General features: G+C 42.9%; 2 protein-coding genes and 1 non-coding gene across 4 annotated transcripts in view; 1 reads left to right on the plus strand and 2 right to left on the minus strand.

Moving 5' to 3' along the window:
- The window catches only part of LOC119161351 (high-affinity choline transporter 1), a 96,640-nt gene extending 81,793 nt beyond the window's left edge, over positions 1-14,847 (minus strand). For both annotated transcript variants that reach the window (XM_075879462.1, XM_075879460.1), the window contains exon 1: positions 14,709-14,847. The gene's annotated coding sequence lies outside the window, so the exon portion shown is untranslated. The remainder of the gene's footprint in view (positions 1-14,708) is intronic.
- LOC119162121 (uncharacterized) lies at positions 741-1,773 on the plus strand. Its single transcript, XM_037414595.2, has one exon. The coding sequence runs from the start codon at positions 881-883 to the stop codon at positions 1,463-1,465; it is 585 nt and encodes a 194-aa protein (XP_037270492.2). The 5' UTR covers positions 741-880; the 3' UTR covers positions 1,466-1,773.
- Positions 14,848-15,596: 749 nt separating the features above from the next.
- Positions 15,597-15,668, minus strand: TRNAK-CUU (transfer RNA lysine (anticodon CUU)). The gene has a single exon. It is a non-coding gene; the product is annotated as a tRNA-Lys (tRNA).
- Positions 15,669-25,617: the final 9,949 nt, after the last annotated feature.

The following is a 25,617-nucleotide window of genomic DNA, read 5'->3' on the forward strand; positions in this document are numbered from 1 at the left end:
AATGTAAGACCATAAAAGGCTCTAACATGTGATTACGACTCAGGTGTATTGCACATATATTTATTAAAATATTGCGCAATATTAAACGGCTGCTTTATTTTGTTGTATTTCTCGTGTTTGTCCTACCTTAACTCTGGGCTTATGAGTACGTGCCCATATATAGGTAGTAGTGACCTAACCCATGCCCAGACCGGGTATGCGCCACTATTCAACGAAGTACTACAGAAACCTTTATTACATTTTGAAACTCGTCGTACCTATACATGTGCATACACTAGCTAGCTAGTTATCAGCATCCTTCTTTTCACAAATATCGCACATAACTATCGTGGTGCGGAGCTGTCAGCTGGAATCGCTAAGAACATGCACCTGTCATGTAATACGGCAGCTGGCGTGCAAAATTAAAAAAAGAAATGCTTTTCACCAGGTTTCGATATCGCTTAGGGTCTACATTTATTTTTTCGACTTCCTCTGTTACGGCAAGCAGCCGTTTTACGTTATTAGGTAAAATGAAAAACTTACTAACCCACTAAAGAAAATATAGAATTTTTGAACTAATAACAGCACGTGCAGTTGTAACTTTATCTTGTTTCTTATTAGGGCGACATTTTCGCATATCTCATTCAAGCGCACGCTGGCCAACTGACATCAAACTTAGGGGCCTAGCGTGTTGGTTGGTCAAACTGTACGATAAAGATAAAGAGTATGTTGTTAGATGCCGGGCATCGCGTGACAAATCTCATCGATGTCTTCACAATCACGGAGAGCAGCAGCATCAGCATCGATGAAGCACCACGAGCACTAAGCTCGAGGGGCGCGTGCCTTGGCCTCGTTCAGATCGCCCTGATTCCTCGTAGTGGACAGACCTTGCTGCATCACCATGGCTGATCTGATCAAGGGTGGTGGCGGAGATGTCGTGGGCCAGCTCGATGACACCAAGACGGACGGGAGCGAGAGCCCGATCGATTTTCGTGAGGCTTTGGCGCTTTCTCACCTGAAGCGTCACCTGCGCAAGGCCTACGGCCGCCGCCCAATGGAGCTCGTGAGCTGCTACTTTCAAGCCATTTTCGACTACGCCACTTACACCACGAAGTTGGCGTTCCTGAGGCGCTGCCGCTCCATGAGGGTCGTACCGGAAGAGTACCGCGTTGTATGTCACGAGATCAAGAACACCCGCCGTATCATTCAAATCCTGGACAAGTGCAGCTACAAACTCATGCTGGCAGACCTGGACTACAACCAGATGCGGAAGACGCAGGTGTCGCGCCTTTTGGAGCTCCTGCATAAGAAGATCGAGAAGGCCCTCAGTCACGACGATCTCCAGAGCGTGTTGAATCTTTCCAAGATCGAGTACGTGCAGGCCTTCGAATCGGCCCGGGCGAAGCAACGAGCCAAGTTCGATGAACTGCTCAAGGAGTACAAGCTCGACGGGAAGGAAGAAGAAGAAGCCGAGAGCGAGGCCTGACGCCGGGGCGGAGGCGGCTTCGTGCAACCACCGAAGAACGCGAGGACTTTGGTCTGAGCTTTTTTTTGCCATTTTTTTCGGCTTGCAGAGATTAGAGTTGTCCATTCCGCTAACCCTACTGCCCGAATCCAGCTATGAGAAGGCCTAGCTTGGAGCCCCAACGGTCAGGCGAATGACCTTTCGTCTCCTCAATGGCAGTTGTTAAAAAATCTTGGACACTTTTGTCACTGTAGCCGGTTTCCACCATTTTTTGTGACTTCTTTTTTTCATTAAAGTTTTGGCTTGCCCTTGTGTGTTTCATTACTTTGCATGGGCTGTAAACGACTTTCGCGGTCTTGACCGCTGAGAGACCGTTGGTTACAAGGCAATAGGTTGCGATGCCTTAGACTTGCGATGCCTTAGACGGTGAGAGACCATTGGAGATAGTTCATTGCAAGGCTTGTACTTACGCGTTTGATAATCACCCATGATATTGGTTCAAGGGCCCGTTTATGACGGCACAGGTTGTTAGGAAATTTTACCCGCGTGTAAGAAGTCTTGACCATGCGTTACTAGCGACTTTCGTAGTCTTAAACGCCGAGAGATCTTTCTTTACATAGACACCTATAGGGTCCTTTCAGAAAGAGCTGGAAGTGTTTACTGTGGGCTACAAGAGACGTACGTTGAGTCAGACGATTCGAGATATTGAAAATTGTTTTGGGACTTAAACCAAAAAACGGAGGTCTTCACAATTTCTTAAACGCCAGCAGACTATTGGTTACAAGTGATTTTATGGGGCCCAATTAGAAAACGAAGGCCATAAGTTACTTAAACCCGACCACGAGCTATCAAATGTGGAACAGCGTATAGCCAGATATTATTGCCAATAAGTAACACGCAGGTATCTTTGAATTTTAGTTAATCTGCAGACTTTGCTCCCACTTAAAAGTGGTAATACTGTCTTAACCACAAAAAGCTGGATAGGTGGGACCATCTGGAGGCGCAAAATAGAACTTGTAAAGCAGGAAACGTATTCTATTATTCCGATGATGCTCATTCGCGATAGCTATATTGTATCGACCCCTCTGCGTATACCTGAATGCTTTGCACGCCAAAACACACCAATATAGCTAGCTGAGACACACCAGTGAACATGGCTGAAGAGTGCATCCTTGGGCACCTCTGCAGTTGTAACAGGTCCCGTTAATTCGGGAGGCGATCGCCGGGCTAAGTCCAAGGGCTGAAGTATGGGCCCCCCGAACCGCACCACGAAAGCGTGGACAATTTAGAAGTGGTCCTTTTTGGCGCGCCAGGGGACGCTGGCTGTGGCCCAAAGAACAAGTCAGAGCCGAGAGTTGATAAACAAAACAAAATTATATTCTCAATTATGGCAGATAAAAACGATACACAAGTATGCACACTCCACAATAGTTGAGTACAATATGTCACCAAGCAAACAACGTACTACACAGTACAATCAGCCACACTCGAAACAACGGACACAGACAACAATACGCACTACAATGCAGTCGCATGCATTGAACAACCAAGACACTTAAAGACTAAAGAGTTAGAAAACTTATTCAGTCCAAAGTTCTTGAAACAAAAGTCTGAATGATACTCTTCCGAGAATCCCTCACTCAAAGTCCAGCATTGTTGTCGTCCCGCTGCCCCCGAAGTTTCTCTTCCAGGAAACCTCGCGTTCCACTGCGCCAAAGTTTCTCTTCCAGGAAACCTCGAGTCTTCAATTGGCCACTCTCCAAGCTTCAAACTTCTTCGCCGGAAACACGTCGGCCTCACACACGCAGCTGTTGCCACGCGTCTTCGCTCGATAGCGGTAGACACACGCTCTTGCCTGTAGCTCGAGCCTTCACCACTCAGGTGGAAATCCTATTCTTCTCCTGCTTTGTCCCTACGGACAAAACCTTCACCGACTATACGGCGGAATAACCTACGCGCTCTGGCGCTAACTTCCGTCTTCTCCTGCTCTCTCATCTCGGCTGCTCGGTTAAATACTTTCCGCGCGAGATTCCAGAAAGTTCTCATCATTTAGTCGGCGGGATACACAGCGAAGGCTGGGGAGAGGGCGAGACGGTACGAGGGCCGTCCGCGACGGATGACGCAACGTGGCATCTCCTCGCCCCTTTCCATCTAGAGCATTCGAGGGCTTGCTCGGGCGCCGATGCGAGGAGGTTCGTAGGCGAACCCACGCTTCCGAGAGGGGAGGGACGCATGCCCGAAGAGTCTTTGGATGCTTGTTTTCTTTTTCTTTTTTTTCCGTTGACTTCGCGCCGTCTCTCCCGCTTGTTATCGCGAGAATTTGGCGGGGCGCCCTTTTTGAGCGCTAGTTTTGTGACAGCAGTGCTGCTTGGAACAGCGTGCATTTCGGAATCACAGTTCTGCAAAAGGTCAAACGAAGCAAAAATGACTTGCGACGTCGCAAATCGCGGGGATTCCAAGCTCCAGACTGTCGTGTTCAACGCGAGTCGACATTTCCTACGGCGACAACAGCAATGCAGGTGCCAAGGCATCACTGAATGTGTCCGCATAGCAGATGAAATGTTTGTGGAGCAGCTGAGCCTGACGTCACTCTTTTCTGTGGAGAAGTGGTCAGCTGTTGCGTTATCTGGAAGTGACCACGAGGTAACGCCGCTGCTGGTGCTCCCAGCGCTGAAAATGGCGGGATTTCCGACCGTTTTCAATAGTGCTAAGTACCAGTGATATAAATCAATGAAAATGATAGTTATCCATCCCTCAGTAGCCTTTTAGGTCGCGAAATGCTGCTACAGGGTTTATAGCTACCCGCTGACGCAAAAATCTTGGCATTAGTAAATTTGATATCAGTGCTCCTTTAAAAATAAGAAAAAGGGGTACTTGCGTGATAGTTGCGGTGTCGCTTTTCCTGTGACAGAAGGAATCTTCATATGCATACAAACATAATTATGGCACTAATTATAGCAGTGAAGACAATTACCTTTTTTACCATTGGTAGTGCCTGGTCATGTCAAATGGGCGAATGCAAGTCCTTCCTACGAAAAGTCCATAGCAGCTTTGAAATGTTGAAAAAGTAGCCACTGGTAATCACCTTGGAGTGATGCAATCTGGCTAATTTAGCTGGGGAAATGAAAGCAAATGCAGCAGACAGCACATCTATCATTCATTTCGACAACGCCCTCAATGGCGACACTGTTTCTATTGTCATTATCATATAATTTACACACTTTGCTTCATGCCCGCTTATCGATGCTCGCTTATTCTTCTTCCCCAATAAAAGAGAAATAGTGTCATTGAGGGCATTGTTGAAGTGAATGGTAGATGCACTGTTTGGTGTTTCGGTTTAGGTTTCTCCAGCTAAATTGAGCAGAATGCATCGCTCTGCGGTGATTACCAGTGGCTGCTTTTCCCAAATTTTAAACTAGCTATGGACTATTTGTAGGAAAGGGTTCGATTTGCCCCTTCAGCCTGACTGGCCATTACCACAAATTAAATATTTATATGCGTTAATTTCTATAATTACTGCCACAAATAATGGATGTGCCTATCGCAAAATGTCTTCTGTCACAGGAAGGCAACCGCGCATGTAGCATGCAAATACCTCTTTTCTCTAATTAAAAAATATTTAACAAATTTCTTAAAACACCCTGTATATCTGTTGATCTTATCTCTAATGAGTCATTCCATGCCAAATCATCTAGCGTTTTTCCGACCATCACGAATATGGCTGATGAAACTTCCACACGTTTCTCGAAGTACGAAACTCGTCCTAGCCATTTATTTTCATTGCCAAAAGTATTCCTCCCCATTTATGAGAGTCTGTAGTTTAGCGCCAAGTGAGGTAAAGGGCATCAAAGAACAATTTTTTTCAAAAGCCGTCTTTGTAATGCACACGATAAAAGGCATTTCTGGCTAGGTAATGAAATGATCTAACTTTAACATATCGAGTTACTTATGTATATCGATTTTTAGAGGAATTTTCTCACGAGCAATATTGACTAAATTTGCCGAATTTGGGATATTTTCCACGAACATGGTAAGTTCGAAGAACACAAACAAAATATGTTCTGTTGGCCTGTCAACATGGTACAAATTAAAAATAATTTAGGCACTGAATTTTTTTCAGCAGATCGTCTGAAAAAAAATTGTGAGTATCAGTTTGTTTGGGAAAAGCTCTCTATTCAGCATCAAAAACTTGCCTTGTTAAGTAAAGCTCAATGTATCTATTTATAGGTGAAGTTACTAGAGGGTATTATGTTTATATTTGAAAAACATTTTTTTAAATGATGTGTCTGCGCCAGCCTTTCGCCTATGTAACTCAAGTGAAATGACACACTTGCAAGGGCTATATTCAGCAGAATCCCACTGACCTGGAACACAGAGAGCCAATTTGGGGCTCTCTACAGAGCAATTGAAATTCGAAATGGGTTATCATCTGCATTCTATTGCCAACAGAGGTGTGCTACAAGGACTGGAATCAGTGTTGTGGCTTCCAGGTGAGTTATGCAGCTTTAGAGACATAAAGTCAGAAATCCTTCTTTCCTGGGGAGTTCTGCATATGCAGTAGGTGTGTTTTATATGCTTAATAAAAATATTTAGCCATATGCAGTACACACGCTTTGTAGCATGCTAGTAGGATTGATGCAGTACACTGATAAATTCTATCGTAAAACAAACGTGTCTTATTTTTCCAGATTTCAGAAGAGCACCCTGCTTCCCGAGTCCCAAAGCCTGTCATATCAATACAGAAGTGAAAAAAAAACCTTAAATTAAAAACTGGTAGCTAAACTGATAGTCTCGTTTGTGTTGTGCATAAAGGATTATTGTGTACTGTATTTTCTTAATGGCTTGATAGCTCATCTGGGAGTCATCACCAGTGGCTTATCCAGGAAGGTAAGAGCAACTGCTTAACTCCCCCCCCCCCCCCCAGCGCAGTCCAGGTGTTTTTTTGTCTTAAAGCCATGGGTGTGTCCTTCAACTGTGACTGGTTTGTGACCGCCTAGTTTATGAATGACTCAGCAGAAGGCGCTAGTGCGAGCGACAGAAACGGATTCATGGTTTACCGATAAAACCCTCTGAAGCTTCGCCCTACACATCATCATTCACTTCGTGGGTATGCTGTGATTTTCTTAGTTGTGCATGTGTTTATCTACATGCACACAGACACCCACGAATGTACATAAAGTATGACCGAAGTTGCTTTCCCCTCACCCACCACCCCCAAATATATATATATATATATATATATATATATATATATATATATATATATATATATATATATATATATATTGCTAGGCTACTGGTCTCCACACTCTGGCCACATTCATTGCTGCGCACCTCTGTTGGCAATCGAATGCAGATGATAGCCTCATTCCAATTGCAATTGCTCCACATCAAGCTTGCTGTCTCTACCTCAGGTTTGTGTAACTCTCCGGAAAATTGCCCTTTCGAGTGCTTCATGCTGCTTGTGTTAATTAGGCGTAAAGCTGGCGGAGATGTGCAATTTCAAAAAAAAAAAAACTTCTCAAGAATAAACATAATACTCTTTAGTAACTTCACCTATATTTAGCTAGTACAGAGAGCTTTAAAAAGAAATGTTGTGCGTACTTTTTGTCGGACCACCAAGGTAAGTTTTTTGATGCTGAATACAGAGCTTTTCTCAAAAAAGTGAAATTCAAAGTTTTTGCAGACTATCTGCTAAACTTCAGTGCGTAGATTTTTTAATTTGTAGCATACTAAACTGGTGGCCAGTACATGTTTTATTTGTGTCCTTAGTATTTGCCACGTTCCCGAAAAAAAAAAACCTAAACTTGGCAACATCATTCAGTATTGCTTATGGGAAAAGCTCTCGAAGAATTTATATGCATAAGTAAGTAATAATTTTTATTTATATCACTTCAATACGTTGCCAGAAATGCCATTGAGTGCATTGAGTGCATTATTGAGTGCATTCCAAAACGTTTTTTGAAGAAATTGTTGTTTGACGACTTTTACCTCACTAGGTGCCATACTACAGACGCTCATAAATAGAGAGAAAAGTTTTTTGGCACTGGATATAAATGACCAGGACGAGTTTCGCACTTTGAGAAACGTGTGAATTTTAGAAACGTGTGAAATATTTATTTAAACATTGATGGCTGGGCGCCTTGAGAGGTGCCCAGCAGCAAGTGAACGTTCGAGAGCGCGGCGCGCGCTTCACTTCACCAGACGGTGGAGTGGGGCGCAGGGAGGAGAGGGAGTGACCGGTGAGAGAAGGAGCGGCAAAGAACTGCACCTGTCACTGTACCTGACGGCCACAATGTCAGCATCTTATCAACAGGAACGCTACACAAACGCCGGCAGGCAAAACTCTGCACACGCGTTTCAAACGCACTGCATTGAGGCGGTGGCAAGTCACGTTCAAGTCAGTTCAAGTCAAGGAGGCGGAGGCTCCGGTTGCTAGGGGCGACTATAAGCGCGCGCGCCCACAGGTGTTCTTGACAGCTGCCGACGCCGAAGCGTGACATGCTGGAGGCTCCGGTTGCTAGGGACGCGCGCGCCCACAGCTGTTGTCATGGTAGAGGGTGGTGGACGCATGCTGACTTACGCATGACATAGCCCGACATAGAATTGCATTCGCATTGAAAAGGGGGTGGCTTGATCTCCCGCCAACTCTTCCAGGAAAGTTATTGATAAGTCTTTCTTATGCTGTCACCTCTTTCAAGAAAATGATCTGACTGATTTACGAGTACTCGCAACTCGTATTAGAATGTACTCTATATAAAGGTGCCAAGCAGGGCACCGATTATGTCAGATATTGGTTTTAAATAGCGTTAACACTATGGTATAAAAAGCTAATTCTATTCTAACAGACTCTTTTGTTGACAGACTGATTTGGACTCACTAAAACTCAGATTGAGCCATGAGTCTGAGTGAGTCCCGGTAAGTAGTGTTTTGGTGAGTTTGAGTCCAAGTGGTGAGTTTGAGCCCGACCGAGGAAAATTATTAGATTGAGCCGTGAGCCTGAGTGAGTCCCGGTAAATAATCTTTTGGTGAGTTTGAGTCCAAGTGGTGAGTTTTAGCCCAACTGAGGAAAATTTTCGAGTGTGAGTCCGAATGAGTCCGGTTCAGGAGAGTTTGACAGGTTCAAGAAGCCCGAGATATCTCATGAATGTGTTTGAGTGAGCTCCAAAAGTTTTGCCGACCTATGCAGATATACCACCATGGGCAAGAAAAAATTGACGCTGAATGGACGGAACAGCAAAGAAAATATTAAGTGGATAAATCCATACTGCAGAAGGAGATCAGACGCATGTTACCGTGCCAACATGCAAGATAAGTGAAACGCCGTACAAAGGCATGAATTGAAACGCTAATTGAGCTTCAGCTTATATATACAAAAAAGCTAAGCCATGTGCTCCTTATTGAAAGGTTTCGCGGCAATTTCTTAAAGGTTAGAACATTTTCCTCGGTATTTACCGGGTACAAGAGACGGATATTCTTGTAGAGAACGTATTTGCAGCATTGCATTCATTGTGCGGTGTTGCCTAAGTATGGGGGCATGCATTGCGTGCTACGTAGGCACGAGGCTCCCGCGCTCGAGAACGTTTGTGTGTGTGTTGATAGCTGAACGAGCAGAACGTGCGCCTTCTTTGAAAGATGCTTTTGAAACGTCAGCGTACTGCATTTGCGTCATTAAAGGCCGATATTGCAACCGTGATTGCAACCAACTGAACATAGGCGCTAGCCCGGGTGCTTTCGTAATTAATGTGAGGTGTTTTTAATTGTTTCTTTGGACTCATACCAAGTGACCCGAAAAAAATAAATCAGGCGAGGCTTGCACTAGGTAGCGCAAGGCCTGAAACAACGAAAATGGACTATTATGAAGACTAATATGGTTGCTTTCAGGTTGTTTCTATATCATGCAGGTTGTGTTTACGTTGGTTCCCAGCGCAGAGAGCTTCAAGTTAAGCCACAGACAGTCAAAGACACGACACGGATGTCCAAACTCCTGAACCTCACGCTGAAACTTAGCATTTTCACCTCGCATAGATCGACGGGCACGTTTTCGCGGTCGTAGGACTTTCATTGCTTTAGAGTCGTCTCGCAGCCGCTGTTGCGTTTGCCGTTCCCTACAGTATTATATTGTTGCACGTACTCGCGTTTTTCGATTCACCACTGTAGATTCGCAGCCATTTGTTGGGCTGTTGCCTTCTTAATTATCAACAGATCAGTGAGTGAGTAATGGGATAAATCCGTGGCGTACACCCCTATATGGCGATGATAGTTTTTTGATATATCGCGTAGTGGCATGCGCCCGCTTGATGGTGATGACTTCATTCGTGAATTTAGGTCAACCAATGATGAGTAGTGGCATTTAGCCGATTCATGTTGCACATACGTGTTTATGGTGGTGATAGTTCTAGCGTAGGTCACATGGCATATACCCGTATAGGCCGTACAAATTTTGGGCAACTTAAACAGGTTCGCTGCTAAAATTTTCAGCAGCCGCTCTAGAAATAAGATTATATGACAGGGGAAGATCGGAAAGGTGGTTCCTCTCCACAAGTCTGGTATCGAGCGTTTACCTGTTCATTACCATCAATCTAGCCCACTTGCATCCCCTGTAAAACCTCTGAACGCAGACTACTATGTCAGTTACCTATGTTACTTGGCTCCATTATTTTTTTCTAGAACTCAGACATTTTTTCCCTCACAACATTCACAAACCTTTAGACCTTTCTTCGATGATTCACAGCATATTTCTTGCTTGCCAAATAAATTTCATTTATTGTGCCACTAACTACTGCTTTTAAAGCTAAACAAATTAAGTGTTACATGGCCATCTCCTTTCTTAGTTTGAGTACTTCTTTACTAACAGTATTAAATTCTTAGTAGTACTTGTTGCTGGACTAGTTGGTACATCATTATGAGCTCTTTTCCCTCACTTCTTCGTTCTTCTAGAGGTGTTTCAGGCACCTGGAATTGTTTCTCTATAATAGTATTCAGTTCACCGCTGCAACGCATTGAAATCCTCTAGTGAACTCGTCCACGCTGGAGTGCACACTTCTGCAGAGGTGTGTATTCCAGCGTGGTATTTATTTCTTAGTAGTAAAAAGTTTAATAGTAAAAGTTAGTATTAAAAGTAGTAAACGTTAGCAGTAAAAAGTTTTGTGGAGGAACTGCGCATTTACCCCAGAAAAGGGCTCTTTGCTCCTCCTAAAGATGGAATGCACGTAAAAGATTGCACACGGCACGACTAGGAGGGACACTTTCCTCCTTGTGGAGTAAAGCGACCTTTTTTTGAAATAGTTGCAGGAATAATCGCGCCGTGTGCAAACGACCCATCGGTGCCTACGAAGAGACGGCAGCGTGGTGTGGTGTAGGGGTTAGTGTACGCGCATGCTGACTGAGTGGTCGTGATTTCGAATCCCGCGTGTTTGCCACGAATTTCCCGAAATTTATTTCTGAAGGTGATGGCTGCACATAGATTTTACATGTAATCAAATGCCAGCACTCACTTAAAAAACGGGTCCAGCCAACCAAAACCAAATTTTTCTTCTGCTAACTGTTGCTCCTTTGCGGAGTAACCGCGAGAGCATGGTTACTCTTTCGCGGTTACTCCCAAGATGTTGCAATGGGTGTGCAAACTTAGTTGCTCCTCTAAAGGGGCAACCTTGATGCTGCTTTTTCTCTTTTACTTCTTAGAGTGTGGGGGCCTGTTCTAGGTTTTTAACTTCACTTGACATACATTAACGACTTCCCGAATTGCGTTTCTTCTAATAGTCACCTTTATGCCGACGATTGTATCATATTTCGTGAAATTGACAACGACGCCACCTCCTTCCAAAGCGATCTAGATGCTGAATATAATTGATGAAGAAAAGAAGAGCAATTGATGAAACACGCAGCTCATAAAGCAAAATGTAAAAAATAAGGTGCAAAGCACGCCGCCTAACTTGCTCTGTCACTGCTTTTCCTAATTGAGCTCTCAATAACACGACTCTATAGTATACAATAGGTTTTCTCTTACCTCTCTTTTGGCGCTCACATTATACAGCTCATCTTAAGGAGACATTTTGCATCATAAACATTGCTAACAATGCCAGCCGCATTATTGGTTAAGTAAACTTCAATATGTGGTCTACTTATGGGATCCATTCACCAGCTGACTCGTGAACGTAGGTTGAAATGGCTCAGAGTAACACCGACAGAATTATTACTGACAAATGTAACCGCACAACAACCCTTACGACAGCGAAAAAACTACATCGAACTATCCTCACTTGCGTACCGCAGTAAAATTGTCACGCAGGCTGCGTTTCACATAATTCAGTACCATATCCCGCGAGTTATATGTGCTCTACCTACCCCACGTCCTTTAATTTCTGCTGGCCTTGGCCACAGTCAGCATCAAAACACGCCGCACTTAAACATGCTTTCCTTCGTTTATCCCTCGTCCGTTAGAGCGTGAAATTCAGAGGAGTGTAAATGTATGAGCTGCTTCGCTTCGAGCGGAGGATTCGCAAATAAAATTCTTCACGGATGAAGGGTTCACATTGTAAATGTGCACGAGCCGAACAATGAAATATTTGCGCATAGAAGTTGTAATGAATGAAGCCTCTAGGTGTATTTAAATTGTAATTCGTACAATCGCCGAAGAGCTGGTGCAGAATTTGTGTTCCGAAGTTATGCCGAAGCGTTCCCACGAACGGCTGCATGATCGTTCTATCAGTTACCTCTGCTACGCGAACACTTTCAACTACCATTGAGTTAAATGACAGTTAACATTGAAACTTTAGTTTAATTTACTAGCAGTCTACTTGGAGTTACGCAGCCCTTCTCGCAGATAGTTAGGTTACGCCTCATGGTGACATTACAGTGACTTGTACATTTCTCACAGTAACCAACATGAAAGATGTTCCTGGCATAAAAAAAAACGACAGAAAGAGACAGCTGAATCCTGAGTGCACACAAGAGTCATCCGGAGCATGTTGACAGCGCCGGTACTCACGTCTGTGCGTTACGAGTCGTTCGCCTCTGTGCTACAATGAAATGCATACATCCTGTTCAATAAAACACAGGAAAACGAAATGAGGGGCGTGTCGGAAATGTGTGTAGTGTCAGACGCCAACCTTTGGGGGCGCGAACCGGTGCGTACCACTCACGTGTTCACCTGAAACCCAGAAAACGAGCCCCCCTCCTCCACTCCACCGAATTCTTCAGTTTACTTAGCTCCCAGAAAAATATCCTGCGGAGACACCCCATATATTAACCTCTTCGGAATCTGTAATCCCAATCGGGATGAACAATCTTGATAGGTTAGTCAGTAAGCACCTATTATAAACAAGTTGTTCTTCAGCTACAACTCATTATTAGCATAGGCTCTTGATGTGCTATCGGCCTGGTAGATTCATGAAAATGAGGTCATGTGCATTGTGTAATTGCACTTTTATTACATTTGACCAGTGGCTTTTCCTGCAGAAAGCAGGGATATGCATTGGACATTGTGTCACGCCAGTGTTGTGTGATGGTTTCTTTCACCAATTGACCAAGTTCCGCATTATCACCTACCTATACGAAAAATGCTTGTAAATGACGAGGTATGTGGACGATTTTTAAAAAAATATTTTTACGAAGGATGGAAGCCTGAACTTCGCAAACGCTGTGGCCAATGTATTATCGCTTTTTAGGCAGTATGGAGGCTTCAATTTCAGGAGTGAATTGTCCAACAGTAATCACTTGCAGTATACAGATCTTATTATCGAGTTATATACTGATCGCGTCAGTTGGGGTTATGTTCCACGTACAAAGGAGGTCGTGGGTTTGGTCGTAGCCCGAAAATCACGGGTTGGATCCTGGCCGCGGCAGTCGTATTTCGATGGAGGCGAAATAGTTGATGCCCGAGTACTGTGCGATGCCGATGCACGTTAAGAAACATCAGATGGTCAAAATTTTGGATGCCTCCACTACAGCATTTCTACCAATCATATCGTGGTTTTCGGACGTAAAACTCCAGATGTTACAAATATTGACGTTCTTATGCAACTGTCTTCCGTTGGAACCTTGTGCTCCCTACTGATGAACGACGCATCAATATTAGCTCACACAAAGTGGCTTACTGCGACTGGAAATATACAAATGGGCGTACTGGCTCCAACGTTGAATTACAATAAGTAAAACGACTTAAATTCGTAATAAAAGCACCACGAAATTATTGTTTGTCGAATGTTTATATTTGTGAAGTTCACTTCGACACCCGTGGAATACGCTAACAGCTCAACTCAGCTCAGCTCAACTTAAAGGGGGGGGGGGGGGGGGCTGTCTGTAGATCACGTGCAAGACTATGTGGTAGAAGTTTATTTTCCTGATGAAAAAAAAAACATTTAAAAACGAGGAGGTATGCTTTCGCTATGAAGTGTCTGCAGAACACAAAAAAAGTAAGAAGGCGCTAGTCGACCTTTCAGGGATTGGCTAGATAAAGGAGTCGTGAACTAAAAATGCTCAACCTAGCGAAGGCGCCGAGGTTGCAGTATTCAAACAAGGCTATTATACGTACGCAGGAACAATGATAAAATGGCTGTTTGATTCGGAAACGGTAAAGAGCAGCAGCAAGTCTACTTCATGCAGCTTGATCGCTTGCATACTAATTCACATCGTGTCAAATAGTGTGTTACAATTGCGTATGAAGCAACGGAGTGAATGAAGTATATAGCCTTTTGGAGGTTTAAATAAAGGTCCTGACAAGCCTTGCCACTTATGTACAAAGAACACAGATAACTATACTCCGACTGAGTCCAGCACTACAACCTTCACCGACAAGGTAGCACGTGGCCACATTAGCACATCCGATGCTGGCTGCATGCCTCAAGGCCTCGCTCCTTCACCCGTGTAATAATTTTCTTGACCTTTAAGTTCATTCGTGAAAGATACAAGCACCTACTTTTCTCGAACAATCTAATGCAAACATTCATTGTAACGCAGTTCACTGGCATAAGTACACAAAACTAGTTGAAAATTGCTTCTCTTTTAAGTTCGACACCACTGTCACACTGGTATATTTCTAATCAAAACAGAATTCCGACCCGCCTGAGCTGTAATGCCTAATCCATAGCCGACACGGATGCATCAGCTCGGGCACATGTGAGAGCTATAGTGCTCGTTGAAGTCAATAACGTCATTAATGACTGAACAATCAAGGAGCAGTACCTCTCACTTGCCACGCATACTCGCAATCAGCGTACATATCAATTACACTCCTGAGTGAGCTGGTCATTACATTGCTCACCTCTATTGCTCGTGGTGGTGTACGTTATGACGGCTGTAGTCGTGCCCGTAAACTTATGCATCCATCTTCAAGCGCCCTCCGAGCAAGATGTGGACGGCAGTGACCAGTGCACCGCTCAGTCTCCTTTCCAAGCGGGGTGTCCGACGGTATTCCGCGTAAGACCGTGTGTCCATTGCCGGAACTTCGACATTGGTCAACTCGACCGCCTTGGTCCGTGATCGCTTCGCCTTGATCCCGCCACACTACCGGCGCGTTTGCCGGCGGGTGACTGAAACGATCTGGCCCTCAGCCACCGCCACCAAGCCTGAGAGAAAGGGTTCCAATCAAAAACAAGGAAACGTGTGAGGGAGGAGCGAAACGTACGTTGCCTTGAATGACAAACAGCCTCTGTACTTCCCCAGCCGGTCTCTCGGGCGAAAAGCAACGCGCATGCAATTCTCCGGAAAGCGCCTCGCCGGTGGAATCTGCGTAGCGGGGAGAGGAGAAAGGAAGTGAGGGCAGCACCAAACGCCCGGAGATGTGTGCGCACACGCTGTTTTACGGAAGCAACACACGAGCGTTCAGCCCCAAAGCATGTCCTCTCTCTCTCTCTCTCTCTCTCTCTCTCTCTCTCTCTCTCTATATATATATATATATATATATATATATATATATATATATATATATATATATATATATATATATATATATATATATATATATATATATATATATATATATATATATATATAAGGGAAACAAGGGTATACTCAAGGACCTGTTTTTCAGTGTTTTGACACATTATCAATGAGATCTAACAGACAATATAGCCAAGGAAAGTATAGGGGGAGTTATTAAACCAAATTGTAATGTAAGTGTGAAGAAAGAAAAGTGGATGAAAAGATAACTTGCCGTGGGCAGGAACCGAACCTGCGACCTTCGAATAAAGCGTTCGATGCTCTACCACTGAGCTACCACGGCGGTTATCTTCCCAGTTAGTTTATTGGGTATATATGTGAATTTCAATGAGAGAGTGGCAGTATATATATATATATATATATATATATATATATATATATATATATATATATATATATATATATATATATATATATATATATATATATATATATATATATATATATCTTCACTTCGTCGCATTACCTTCGTGCTGGGATGGTTCTCAAAACGCTGATTTGTGAGAATATTATAGTGCAGCTGACAATTCGTTGTGAAGTCCTAGCTGCATATAATGCATGTTCAGTGTTTAATAACTTAACAATAGCGCCGGGCTATCACAGCCGCCTCCGGCTAAGCTTTTCAGTGATGCAGAGCTGTGAGCCGAGCAACAAGCTCTGAATCAGTTGAATGCACAATTTGCGGCAATCACAGGGTCGTTTGACTGGCATGCTGCGACCTTAGCAAACTATATATGGGTCATTCCACGCCAATTGTCCCAATCGGGGCGCTCGCCAAAAATGAGTTTCTTTAAAAAGACCTGACAAAGTTATACATGTAGAGGCATCAGTTGTATTTTCTCAAAATATTTTGAGCGGGAAACTTTTCTGCGCACGTAACCACCATTATAAATTCACGAAACGATAAAAAACCAGGTACAAAAATCAATTCTTATAAATTGATAAATTCGCGGATTATTTCAACACTGTTTTTCTAGCATTTTTTATTTATAACACAGTTATTCGGAGTAGCTTTCTGTTTTTCACTCCTTAGAGCGTATGCAAAATTGAGAAAATTGTGGCATTTTTGATATTTTTTCTACAAAAGACGATCATGGAGAAAATGCATTATCTTTAGCAAGTCCTTAAAATTTACTATTTTGTAATATATTTGTTTTTGCTGTGTGCGGCGCATATGCTTTAGAATAAAATCCCGAATTTGGCAAAAATGCCACTTCGGCCTATGTTGAGACGTCTGTGGAAGCTAAGGCAGTACAAGAAAAAATCAGCTGAAGAGCGCACACAGTTGACGATCATATCAACTTTGGTCACAATAAGTATATTCGGAGTAATTTTTGTTTTAGAGGAGAAACGTTTTTTTTTAAAGTTTACTGCCAACATTGCATTAGTTTGCTATGGGGGCAGTACAAACCAACAGCCTTTGCTGCTTAGAAAAGTGTGGCACATAGTTCTTTTTGCAGCAGGTTATTTTAGCTTTTTCGTGTTAGTACTTTGTTTTGTACACTACACAATGGAGGGTATCTTATTATAGAGCGAAAATTATTTTACCAGCCAAATACTTTATGGTTGTATTGAAAAAGAGCACATTGGGAAAACATGGATTAAAGTAGAATAAATAAAGGAAAGAAAAAACAAGTATAATAAATAAATAAATAAATAAATAAATAAGTATATAAATAAATAAAGTAATACAATGTTGACACTAAACTTCAAAAGAAATTTTCTTCACTAACACAAAAATGACTCAAATTATACTTTTTGTGAACAAAGTTGATATGATTCTCTATTGTACCAATATTGGTGCAGAAAAAGCAAGGCAACAGAGGTGCACCGACTGCTATCCCGAATAGTTTCCCTTGCCACGTACCAAGAGCTGCTTGGGATTACTATAGGAAATCACTATAGGAGAGACGAGCGGAAATATCCGGAACATCCCGGTCACCTGGACAAGTCGCAGGTGGTGGACCTGAGGTGGCTGCAGGCAGGCACTTTCACCAATCTTTACCATCTGCTCTCCTAAGGCCCTCGCTGCACCCGTCGCCTGGCTGCCCATGTTGCGAGCACGAATGGGCCGATATGGCGCATGTACTAGGGTGAATCACAAGAAACAAAGGTAGGCCACGAAAAAGGACGACGCCAACTGAAGGACCCCATGAAGCGGACGCCTTGCTGAGCGTTGGCAAGCCACCCTCCTCAGCGAGGCCCCGAAGACCAGGTGTGGGTCGTCTAGTGGGCCAGGGCCATCTACAAGAACCTCAGAAGGTGTTCCTCGAACGACGGATTTCTGGCATCCCAGCCCTAGGCGCATGAACAACCATTGGGGAAATAAAGTTTATTCAACTCAACACTCACTCCTGCTGACCTTGCAAATATACGTCATGTGTTTGAGTGCTCTTTAGCGTTGCGGGGGAAACATTCCTGATAATCGTGTCACCATTCCATCATTACTGCCGTTAAAAGGAGGCATCAGAGGTGGAGGCATTAGAGCAGCATGAACTTTTAAATTTAGCTTGTGATTGCGGATTCAAAACATGGCCTTTATTCTTGAAGCGAATGAATCTGTATGGATGCTGATCGATGAGATGAGATAGCAAACTGCCTCAAACTAGACCGAGAATTGGGTAGTTATTGTTGTTATTGTTTTCCTGTGCAAATGGCTCGTACCCAAAGGAGGGGATTGGCCGATTATAAGGTTAATTTGCCCAATACTTTCAGCATTGCGTCATTCCTAAAAAAACTTTTGTTATTTAATTCTGATTAAAATGTCAATTGCAATAAGTGAGACCGTAATTTAGCAAGAAAATTGTTTAGTTGCAGTGATGTATGTCTTAACGGCGAATAAAACATCCGTGTGGCTGAAACCCAGTGTAGAGGCTCCAAATGAAAGAAGATCAGGTTGTGATAATTGCAAGCCCAGTTTTTGAACAGGTAGTGCTAGTATGCTTTGCCTGAATAAATCGAAACGGTGACAATGTTATGAAAAAATGACTGATCGTTTCCTTTTGATTACAGTAAATACACGAAGGAGAATTCAATATACCTGATCTATGCAAGTAAAAATTGAGGGAGGTAACGCGGCAACGAACTTTTGTGATGACAACTTCCATCATATTTGAATTAGACAGTTCACTGCGCCAGGAAAATAATAAGTGTTTGTACTGCGGAGAAGCCGCCAGTGCAGGGTCTGATAAATTTAGCCTGATTTAAAGTGTGCGAAATCGCGCCACCATAATGTGTACTGTATGAGGGAAAATAGGAATGATGGGTGTCGAAAGCGTTGCCTTCGCAAGAGAATCAACTATTTTGTTTAACAACAAACCTTTGTGCCCTGTTGCGCAGAATAAATGAATACTTCGGAGATGACAGGGAGCCAATGATTTTAAAAGTTTCAGTATGGGTGAGCGACCGCATGCGGACACAGAAGAGCACACTGATAATGAATCAGTTATGACTGCTACGACTTGAATAGAAGTATTTACCTTTCGCAAAGCTAACATTATTGCCATAAATCAGCCAGAAAGTCAGAAAGAAAATCTGGTAAGTGAAGTGAAAGTGACCAATCAAGAACGGGGCAATATATTCCAACGCCTGATTTTTCATCTGATTGGGATACGTGCGTTGCAATAATGACATTTGTTGACAGATTAATTAAATGGTCCTGCAGTAAACCATTTAAAACGCCTGTAGGTAATAGCTCAGTTAAAGGAATCAGATCATGAACTTGTACATTTAGAGGCTCAAGTAACGATTGAACAAATACTATTTGTGGTTTGTGAAATCTGGGCCAATGCACGTAGAACATGGCAGGATTGGAAATAAAAATAATTTGTTCAGGGTTAAACGGTGCTTCATATAGTCGTAAAAACGTCTGCACAGTAATAATATTAAAGTGACATAATAAGGTTGGTATTCGTGCTTCAAGGTATAACACTGCATTTGCAGTATACTTTGGAAGTCCTAAGCAGAGCCGTAAAGCCTATCTTTCCAATAGAACGAGCGGCTGAAGTTTGTAGGCTGGCGCACCAGAAAAAAGAACGCAGCCAAACTCTAACACAGGTCGGACATACATTTTATATATAATCAAAAGTGCCTTCCTTCTCAGACCTGATCTACAATTGCTCAACCTCCGCAATACGCCCATCGCGCGTACTGCTTTTGTCGCGATGTATTCAATGTGAGGGCGCCAATAGAGATGTTCATTATACGTGACTCCAAGATATTTCAATGATTGTACTTGTGGGATATCTTGAAGCTTGTAATTAGTAGATATGTGCACAGGATCTTGCACAGGAAAAACCAGAATAGCACATTTACTGGTATTCATGTTCAACATCAATCCATCCAGCCAATGTTCTATTTCATTTAGATATACTTGCAAGATAGTGTGAAGACGGTGGAAGTCATGTGCCATAACAAAGAAAGCAATGTCATCGGCATAAACATAGGTTTTCACATCTGGCTGAACGGGGATGGTACTAAGCAATATGTTGAATAATACGGGGCAAAGTACTGACCCCTGAGGTACACCTCGGGTTTGCTTCTGCTTACGGCAAGAGAAACAGCCTTGATAACAATAGAATTCTCTTCTACTTAAAAATTCCATCACCCATGCTACCATATAAGGTGGAAGTCCATGACTCCATAACTGATTAATCAAGATAGAATACTCTACAGTATCGTATGCTTTACATATATTTAACGTTACTAAAACCTCAAACTGCTTTTTGTGACGGGCAATATGAATACGGCTTTCCAGATCTACATGTGCATGCCACATAGAATATCCAGATGCAAAGTCAATTTGGGAAGAACTCAACAGTTGTTTCTCATTATTAAACCTAATTATACGACCATGAAGTACCTTTTCAATAAGCTTTACTACATTAGACGTTAAGGCAATTGGTCGTACGTTGTCTAAATTATAGTCTGCCCCGTTTCTGAAGCAATTGTATAATTTTCGCAATCTTCCACTCACAAGGGATCCATGGTCTTCTAAGGGAATAATTGACGAGACCTAAAAGATCATTCGGATATTCCCTGTGTAGTATTTTTAGCATTGTATTTGTTATTCCATCAGGGCCTGGTGCTGCATTTGGCAATCTTTCCATAGCCTGATTCAATTCGGAAGTCGATATTTCTGTGTAGTAATAGATGGCTGTTGTGTAAGCCAAATTAGGAAGACGCGTTGAGAACATGTTTTCTAATTGTTCAGCCAATTTATTTAATTATTCTTGTAGTTATTGTGACGTGTGAACTACTGAGTCAACGTTTCCTGGTATAGGGGTCTTTTTCCTACCACGAAGGAAATTGAATAAAGCACGTTTGTTATTCCATTTAGACAGGTACTCGAAATGTTCTTGGTCATTTTGCTCTTTTGCTCGCGATACAGTGCGTTTAAATGTTGCTGCAATGAACTGATAATCCTTCCAAATTTTTCGGTTTCTCAATACATATAAGTCTTTTCCATGCAGCTTTTCTTTTTCTATAGTCTCGTGTGCACTTATTATTCCATCATCTACTAGGTTGGGCACTAGTGGTTGACGACCAAGCAATTACAAATTCTCTAGTGTTCTTGGAAATTTTTAAAGTGGGACAGACATTTCTGCCGAGATCTTCATTTTGACCACTGGACACTGCCCTAATATGTAACGCAAGCAGTCTTTAATTTTTTTGTAATTGATCACTGTTTTCTCCGTCCTTTCAATAGATTTCACAGCACATGAGATTTCAATGTATACAGGAAGATGCTCACTGTTTGAAGAGAAATCAATTGTTTTTCCAAGACTTTATTGAAACACTCGAGCTGCAAAACATAAGATCTAACACCAATCGTGTCCGTCTGCGAATAAATGTAGACTGTTTTTTATTTAGGCAGGTAGGTATTTATTAATCATCCAATCCCACAGAAGAGTACCGGAAGGGTCGGTTTGAAATCCCCATGAAACATGATGTGGGTTGAAATCACAAGTCAGAAGGAAATCATTCTTGCAATTAGCCAAGGCAGTATCTAATTATTAAGTATTATGAAAATCCGTAGGAAAATATGCGTTCATACGTTAAAAAGGGTGGTGCCCTGGTAGACTGAGGTCTATTGCCAAAATTTCACAGTCTGAGGACATAAGCCTAAAAGCTATGCTCGCTGTGCGGCAAAGTTTATTCGAGACTATTAGACCTCCTCTTAGTGATGTACGGTCTAGCCTAAATGCTCTAGAATTCTTTACATGATAATTCTTATTGGGGTTAAGCTAGGTTTCTTGTAATAAGATTATATCCAGATATAAATGATTAATTAAGCAAAGTAAGTCAGTAGAAGCAGTAATCAAAGACCTACAATTCCACTGTACTACTTTCACGGTATCAATGTTGACGAGCGAAACACTTCAGCAACGGCAGCTTCTAAAATATTCTCTTTAATAAGAGCACTGGCATTTTTGTTGCCCTTTTTAGGTTTTTAGTTTGGGCAAGGAGATTTTACAGGATATCCAGTGCGCTTCTGACGCCAGAAATCTTGGCATACGTCCATTTCATTCTGATCCTCCGCGTGGGTCGACTTAGAAGGTACAGACAAAATTGGGGTTTTCTCCTCTCGGAATTGCCGCTGTGGGGCTAAATTCGGAATCTCTTCCACTGCACAAGGAGCCGACTTGGCTATCGGTACTGCTACTGCAGAAACCGGCTGTGTCATCTGTGGGCAAAACACTTGAGAGATGCACTGACTTACGCTCGTAGCTATGTGCTCCAGCGCTTTCGACATCGCCTTTTCTACTGCAGCTTCAATAGGATTCAGAATCTTCGTCTCACTTAGAGTTTCGTGCCTCGAAGTGACTACGTCATATCCAAAGGCCCTATCCTTCACAACTGTTATTGCTTCTCGCCGCGAGCAACGATGTCTGTCCATGATTTCTAGCAGTTGCGTTTCATTAGACCTTGCGGTGCAGTTCAGCTAATCGGCCGCATGATTTCCTGCACAAAGGCAGTACTTTTCAGTTTCGGCATTGCACTCCTTCGATGGATGGGCAGCGCCACAGATGCGGCTACGTGAATTTGATTTGCAGCCCCCTACACTGTGACCAAAACGCCAACAGTTTTGACATTGGAGAGTACGAGAAGTGAGACGTTCGACTCTGAAAATGAGTGGTCATATTTTCAACTCGGATGTACAGGAAGTGCTAGCAAAGGCAGCAATAACCGACTCAGTGGGGACTTTCTCACCGTTAACTAATCGGTGGCACCGGCACACAGCTATGACCCCAGCATCAGACAGCTTTTCCAGAGTTTCATCGGGCGTTAATCTAGAGTGACTCCACGTACAATTTCCTTAGTGCACGCTAAATGAGGTGGGATAAACGCACTCACCGGGACCGAAGCAAATGTCTTGCACTTTAGGATGTCAGAAACGCATGAAGGATCTGACGATCAGCATACGAAACCACCTCTTCCGAACTGATGAACATCACTTATCAGCTGGAAGTGCGGCGTCATGGCCTGCAACTCCGCCTAGATCGCCTTTGGGTTGTTGAGCCTAATAAATCCACCACTCGAGGGCACCAGCACAGCAGGAATGCTTCCAACACCACTGCGGAGAAAATATTCCAATAGCAAGTCATCATTAGGCAAGCAGGCTGACCAATGGCTATGCCCTTGGCCCGGAGACAAATCAGACATTAGCAAAAATTCGATTGCTTAAACGAGTAATATGCAACGTCAGCTAGTTTTAACAGGTCAAATTAACCCAAGGCTCAGCCAAACCACCATCCGAAAGATTCCGAAGTGACCAGCTACTGCAGGTTGGTTGGTTGGTCGGTTGGTTCCTCAACACCTTGGCGCAACCCACCTAGGGGGATAGGCCATGAATGGGACGGTGCCTTGCTTTTTAAATTCACTTCTTGAAAGAGAGGGTTGGAATAATTAGGTAATATAGGTGATGATAAAAAGGCGTTCAATTTCTAGAAAACGTTGAAAAGTAAACATAAATATACAAAAAAGAAAAAGTTATACATAAAACAACTGAAGTTACTGAATTTTAGCATTCCATTCTTTTAGATTCTTGTGAGAAATTTGTAACGGCGGTAAAAACGCTCCTGTGGCTGAATCCAAATGCGACTGCGCTAAATGAAAGAATCACCGGAAGTGTCGAGTTTAAGCCCAACTTTCGTAGGGGTTCTTTTAGTAGATTTTTCCTTTGAGTTTTGAATTTTCGGCATGACAAAAAGAAGTGCTCCAAAGATTCCCTCTCATTACAACAAAGGCACATTGGCGACTGTGCCAGACCCGACCTGTGAAGGTAAAAGTTCAATAAGGGGACACGACAATGCAGCCTGGTAATCACTATTTCTTCCTTTCTTGATGAACACCACTTGTTCTTCCAAGAGAACTTAAGCTGTGGGAAGTCCGATACAAACAAATGGGATTTTTCAAAGTTATTGGCCGTTGTGCGTCTTTCCAAGCGTGCTGCTGTGATATATTCCGAAGTAGGCAAAATAGGTAAAACAGGACAATCAAGGGAAGATACAGCTAGTGAATCTACATGTTCGTTCGGAGCTAAACCTCTATGGCCTGGTACCCAAACTAGTCGGACGAGTCGCACATGTGTACGAATGAGCAAGTAGAAAGTTTCTAAGGTTCGCGAAAAAGTTGGTGAGCTTAAGGCAGTACACACCGAGAGACAGTCTGTTAGAACAATCACCGCTGATAGATCTTGCGGCACTTTACGCAATGCAAGGACTATTGCCAGTAGTTCAGCTTGGTAAATAGGTGTAAAGTCGGGTGACCGAATTGAGAAAGCCCAATCTAGAGAGGATGATACGATTCCTACGCCAGCCTTCTCTTCATATACAGAAGCGTCAGTCGCTATCACAATGGGTGTTTCTAGATTGGCCAAATGATCTTCCAAAATGCCATTTATATACTGATATGGTAAATGTTTTGCATTCTTGGGATATATACCGTCAAATTCTATCCTAATTGCATCTACAGTGTTGAGCACAAGTGTTTTCCAAAGGTTAACTCTTAAGGGCTCCAAAAGTTTCTGAGTAAATATTACTTGAGGACACCTTAATTTAGGCCATTAGTGGTTGAAGAATGAGGTCTGCTGGTTAATGAACACATACTGTGACCTCCGCTGAGGTGATGCATAAATTTTAAGGAATGTACGTACTGTTAGAATATGAAATCTTTTGATAAGAGAAGGTAGGCTGGATTCTTCGTATAGGATATTGTTGGCAACATATTTGGGTAGCCCTAGGCATAAGCGTAAAGATTCGCGTTCTAGCAGAATCAGTGGTCGAACTTTGTAGGCCGGAGCGCCAGAAAACAAAGCACAGCCGCATTCTAATATCGGTCGAATGTACATGCAATATATCATAACGAGCACGTCTCTACGCAAACCGGCACGATAATTACTGAGCCTGCGCAGCATTCCTTTAGGCACGTGCTCCTTTAGCAGCCATGTTTTCTATGTGGGGACTCCAGTTAATTGTTTCGGTGTAGGTTACCCCCAAGTACCTAACTGACTCGACCTGAGGTATGGCGTCCTGTCGGTACATTAGTGAAATTCGCACTGGGGCATTTTGTGCGAAAACTATGATTGTACTTTTGTTTGTATTGAGGCATAGGCTGATATCCTCCAGCCACGTTTCCAGACTATTCATGTATGTCTACAGAATCAGGTACAGAGTGTGAATGTCCGTCGACGCAGAAAAAAATTCAATATCATCGGCATACACATAGACCTGTACATCTTGCTGTATGGGAATGGTACATAGTAGTGCATTAAATAATAAGGGCGATAGTACTGACCCTTGCGGTATACCTCTCGTTTGCCTGTATATTGAAGAGTTGACACCAGATTGCGAGCAGTAAAATTCTCTATCACCTAAAAAAGCATGGATCCAGGCCACAAAGTATTGAGGCAGTCCTAAATTCTGAAGTGAATCTAGCAGTTTAACATGCCCCACGCTATCATAGGCTTTTGTGATATCTAAGATTACCAAAGCGGAGTATTGTTTCTGATATCGAGCAAGTTGAATTCTGTTTTCGAGATCCACGTGCGCACACCAAATGGAGCAACCACGCCTGAATCCAATCTGACATGGGCTCAGTGTCAGTTTTTCTGACATCCATCGATCTATACGTCTATATAAAATTTTTTCAACGAGTTTTACTAGGTTCGATGTAAGTGAAATGGGCCTGATATTATTTAAGGTAAACCCAGCGCCTTGCTTTTTTAATAC

Source organism: Rhipicephalus microplus, chromosome X, assembly GCF_043290135.1.
Source record: "Rhipicephalus microplus isolate Deutch F79 chromosome X, USDA_Rmic, whole genome shotgun sequence".
In the NCBI taxonomy this organism is placed as follows: Eukaryota; Metazoa; Arthropoda; class Arachnida; order Ixodida; family Ixodidae; genus Rhipicephalus; species Rhipicephalus microplus.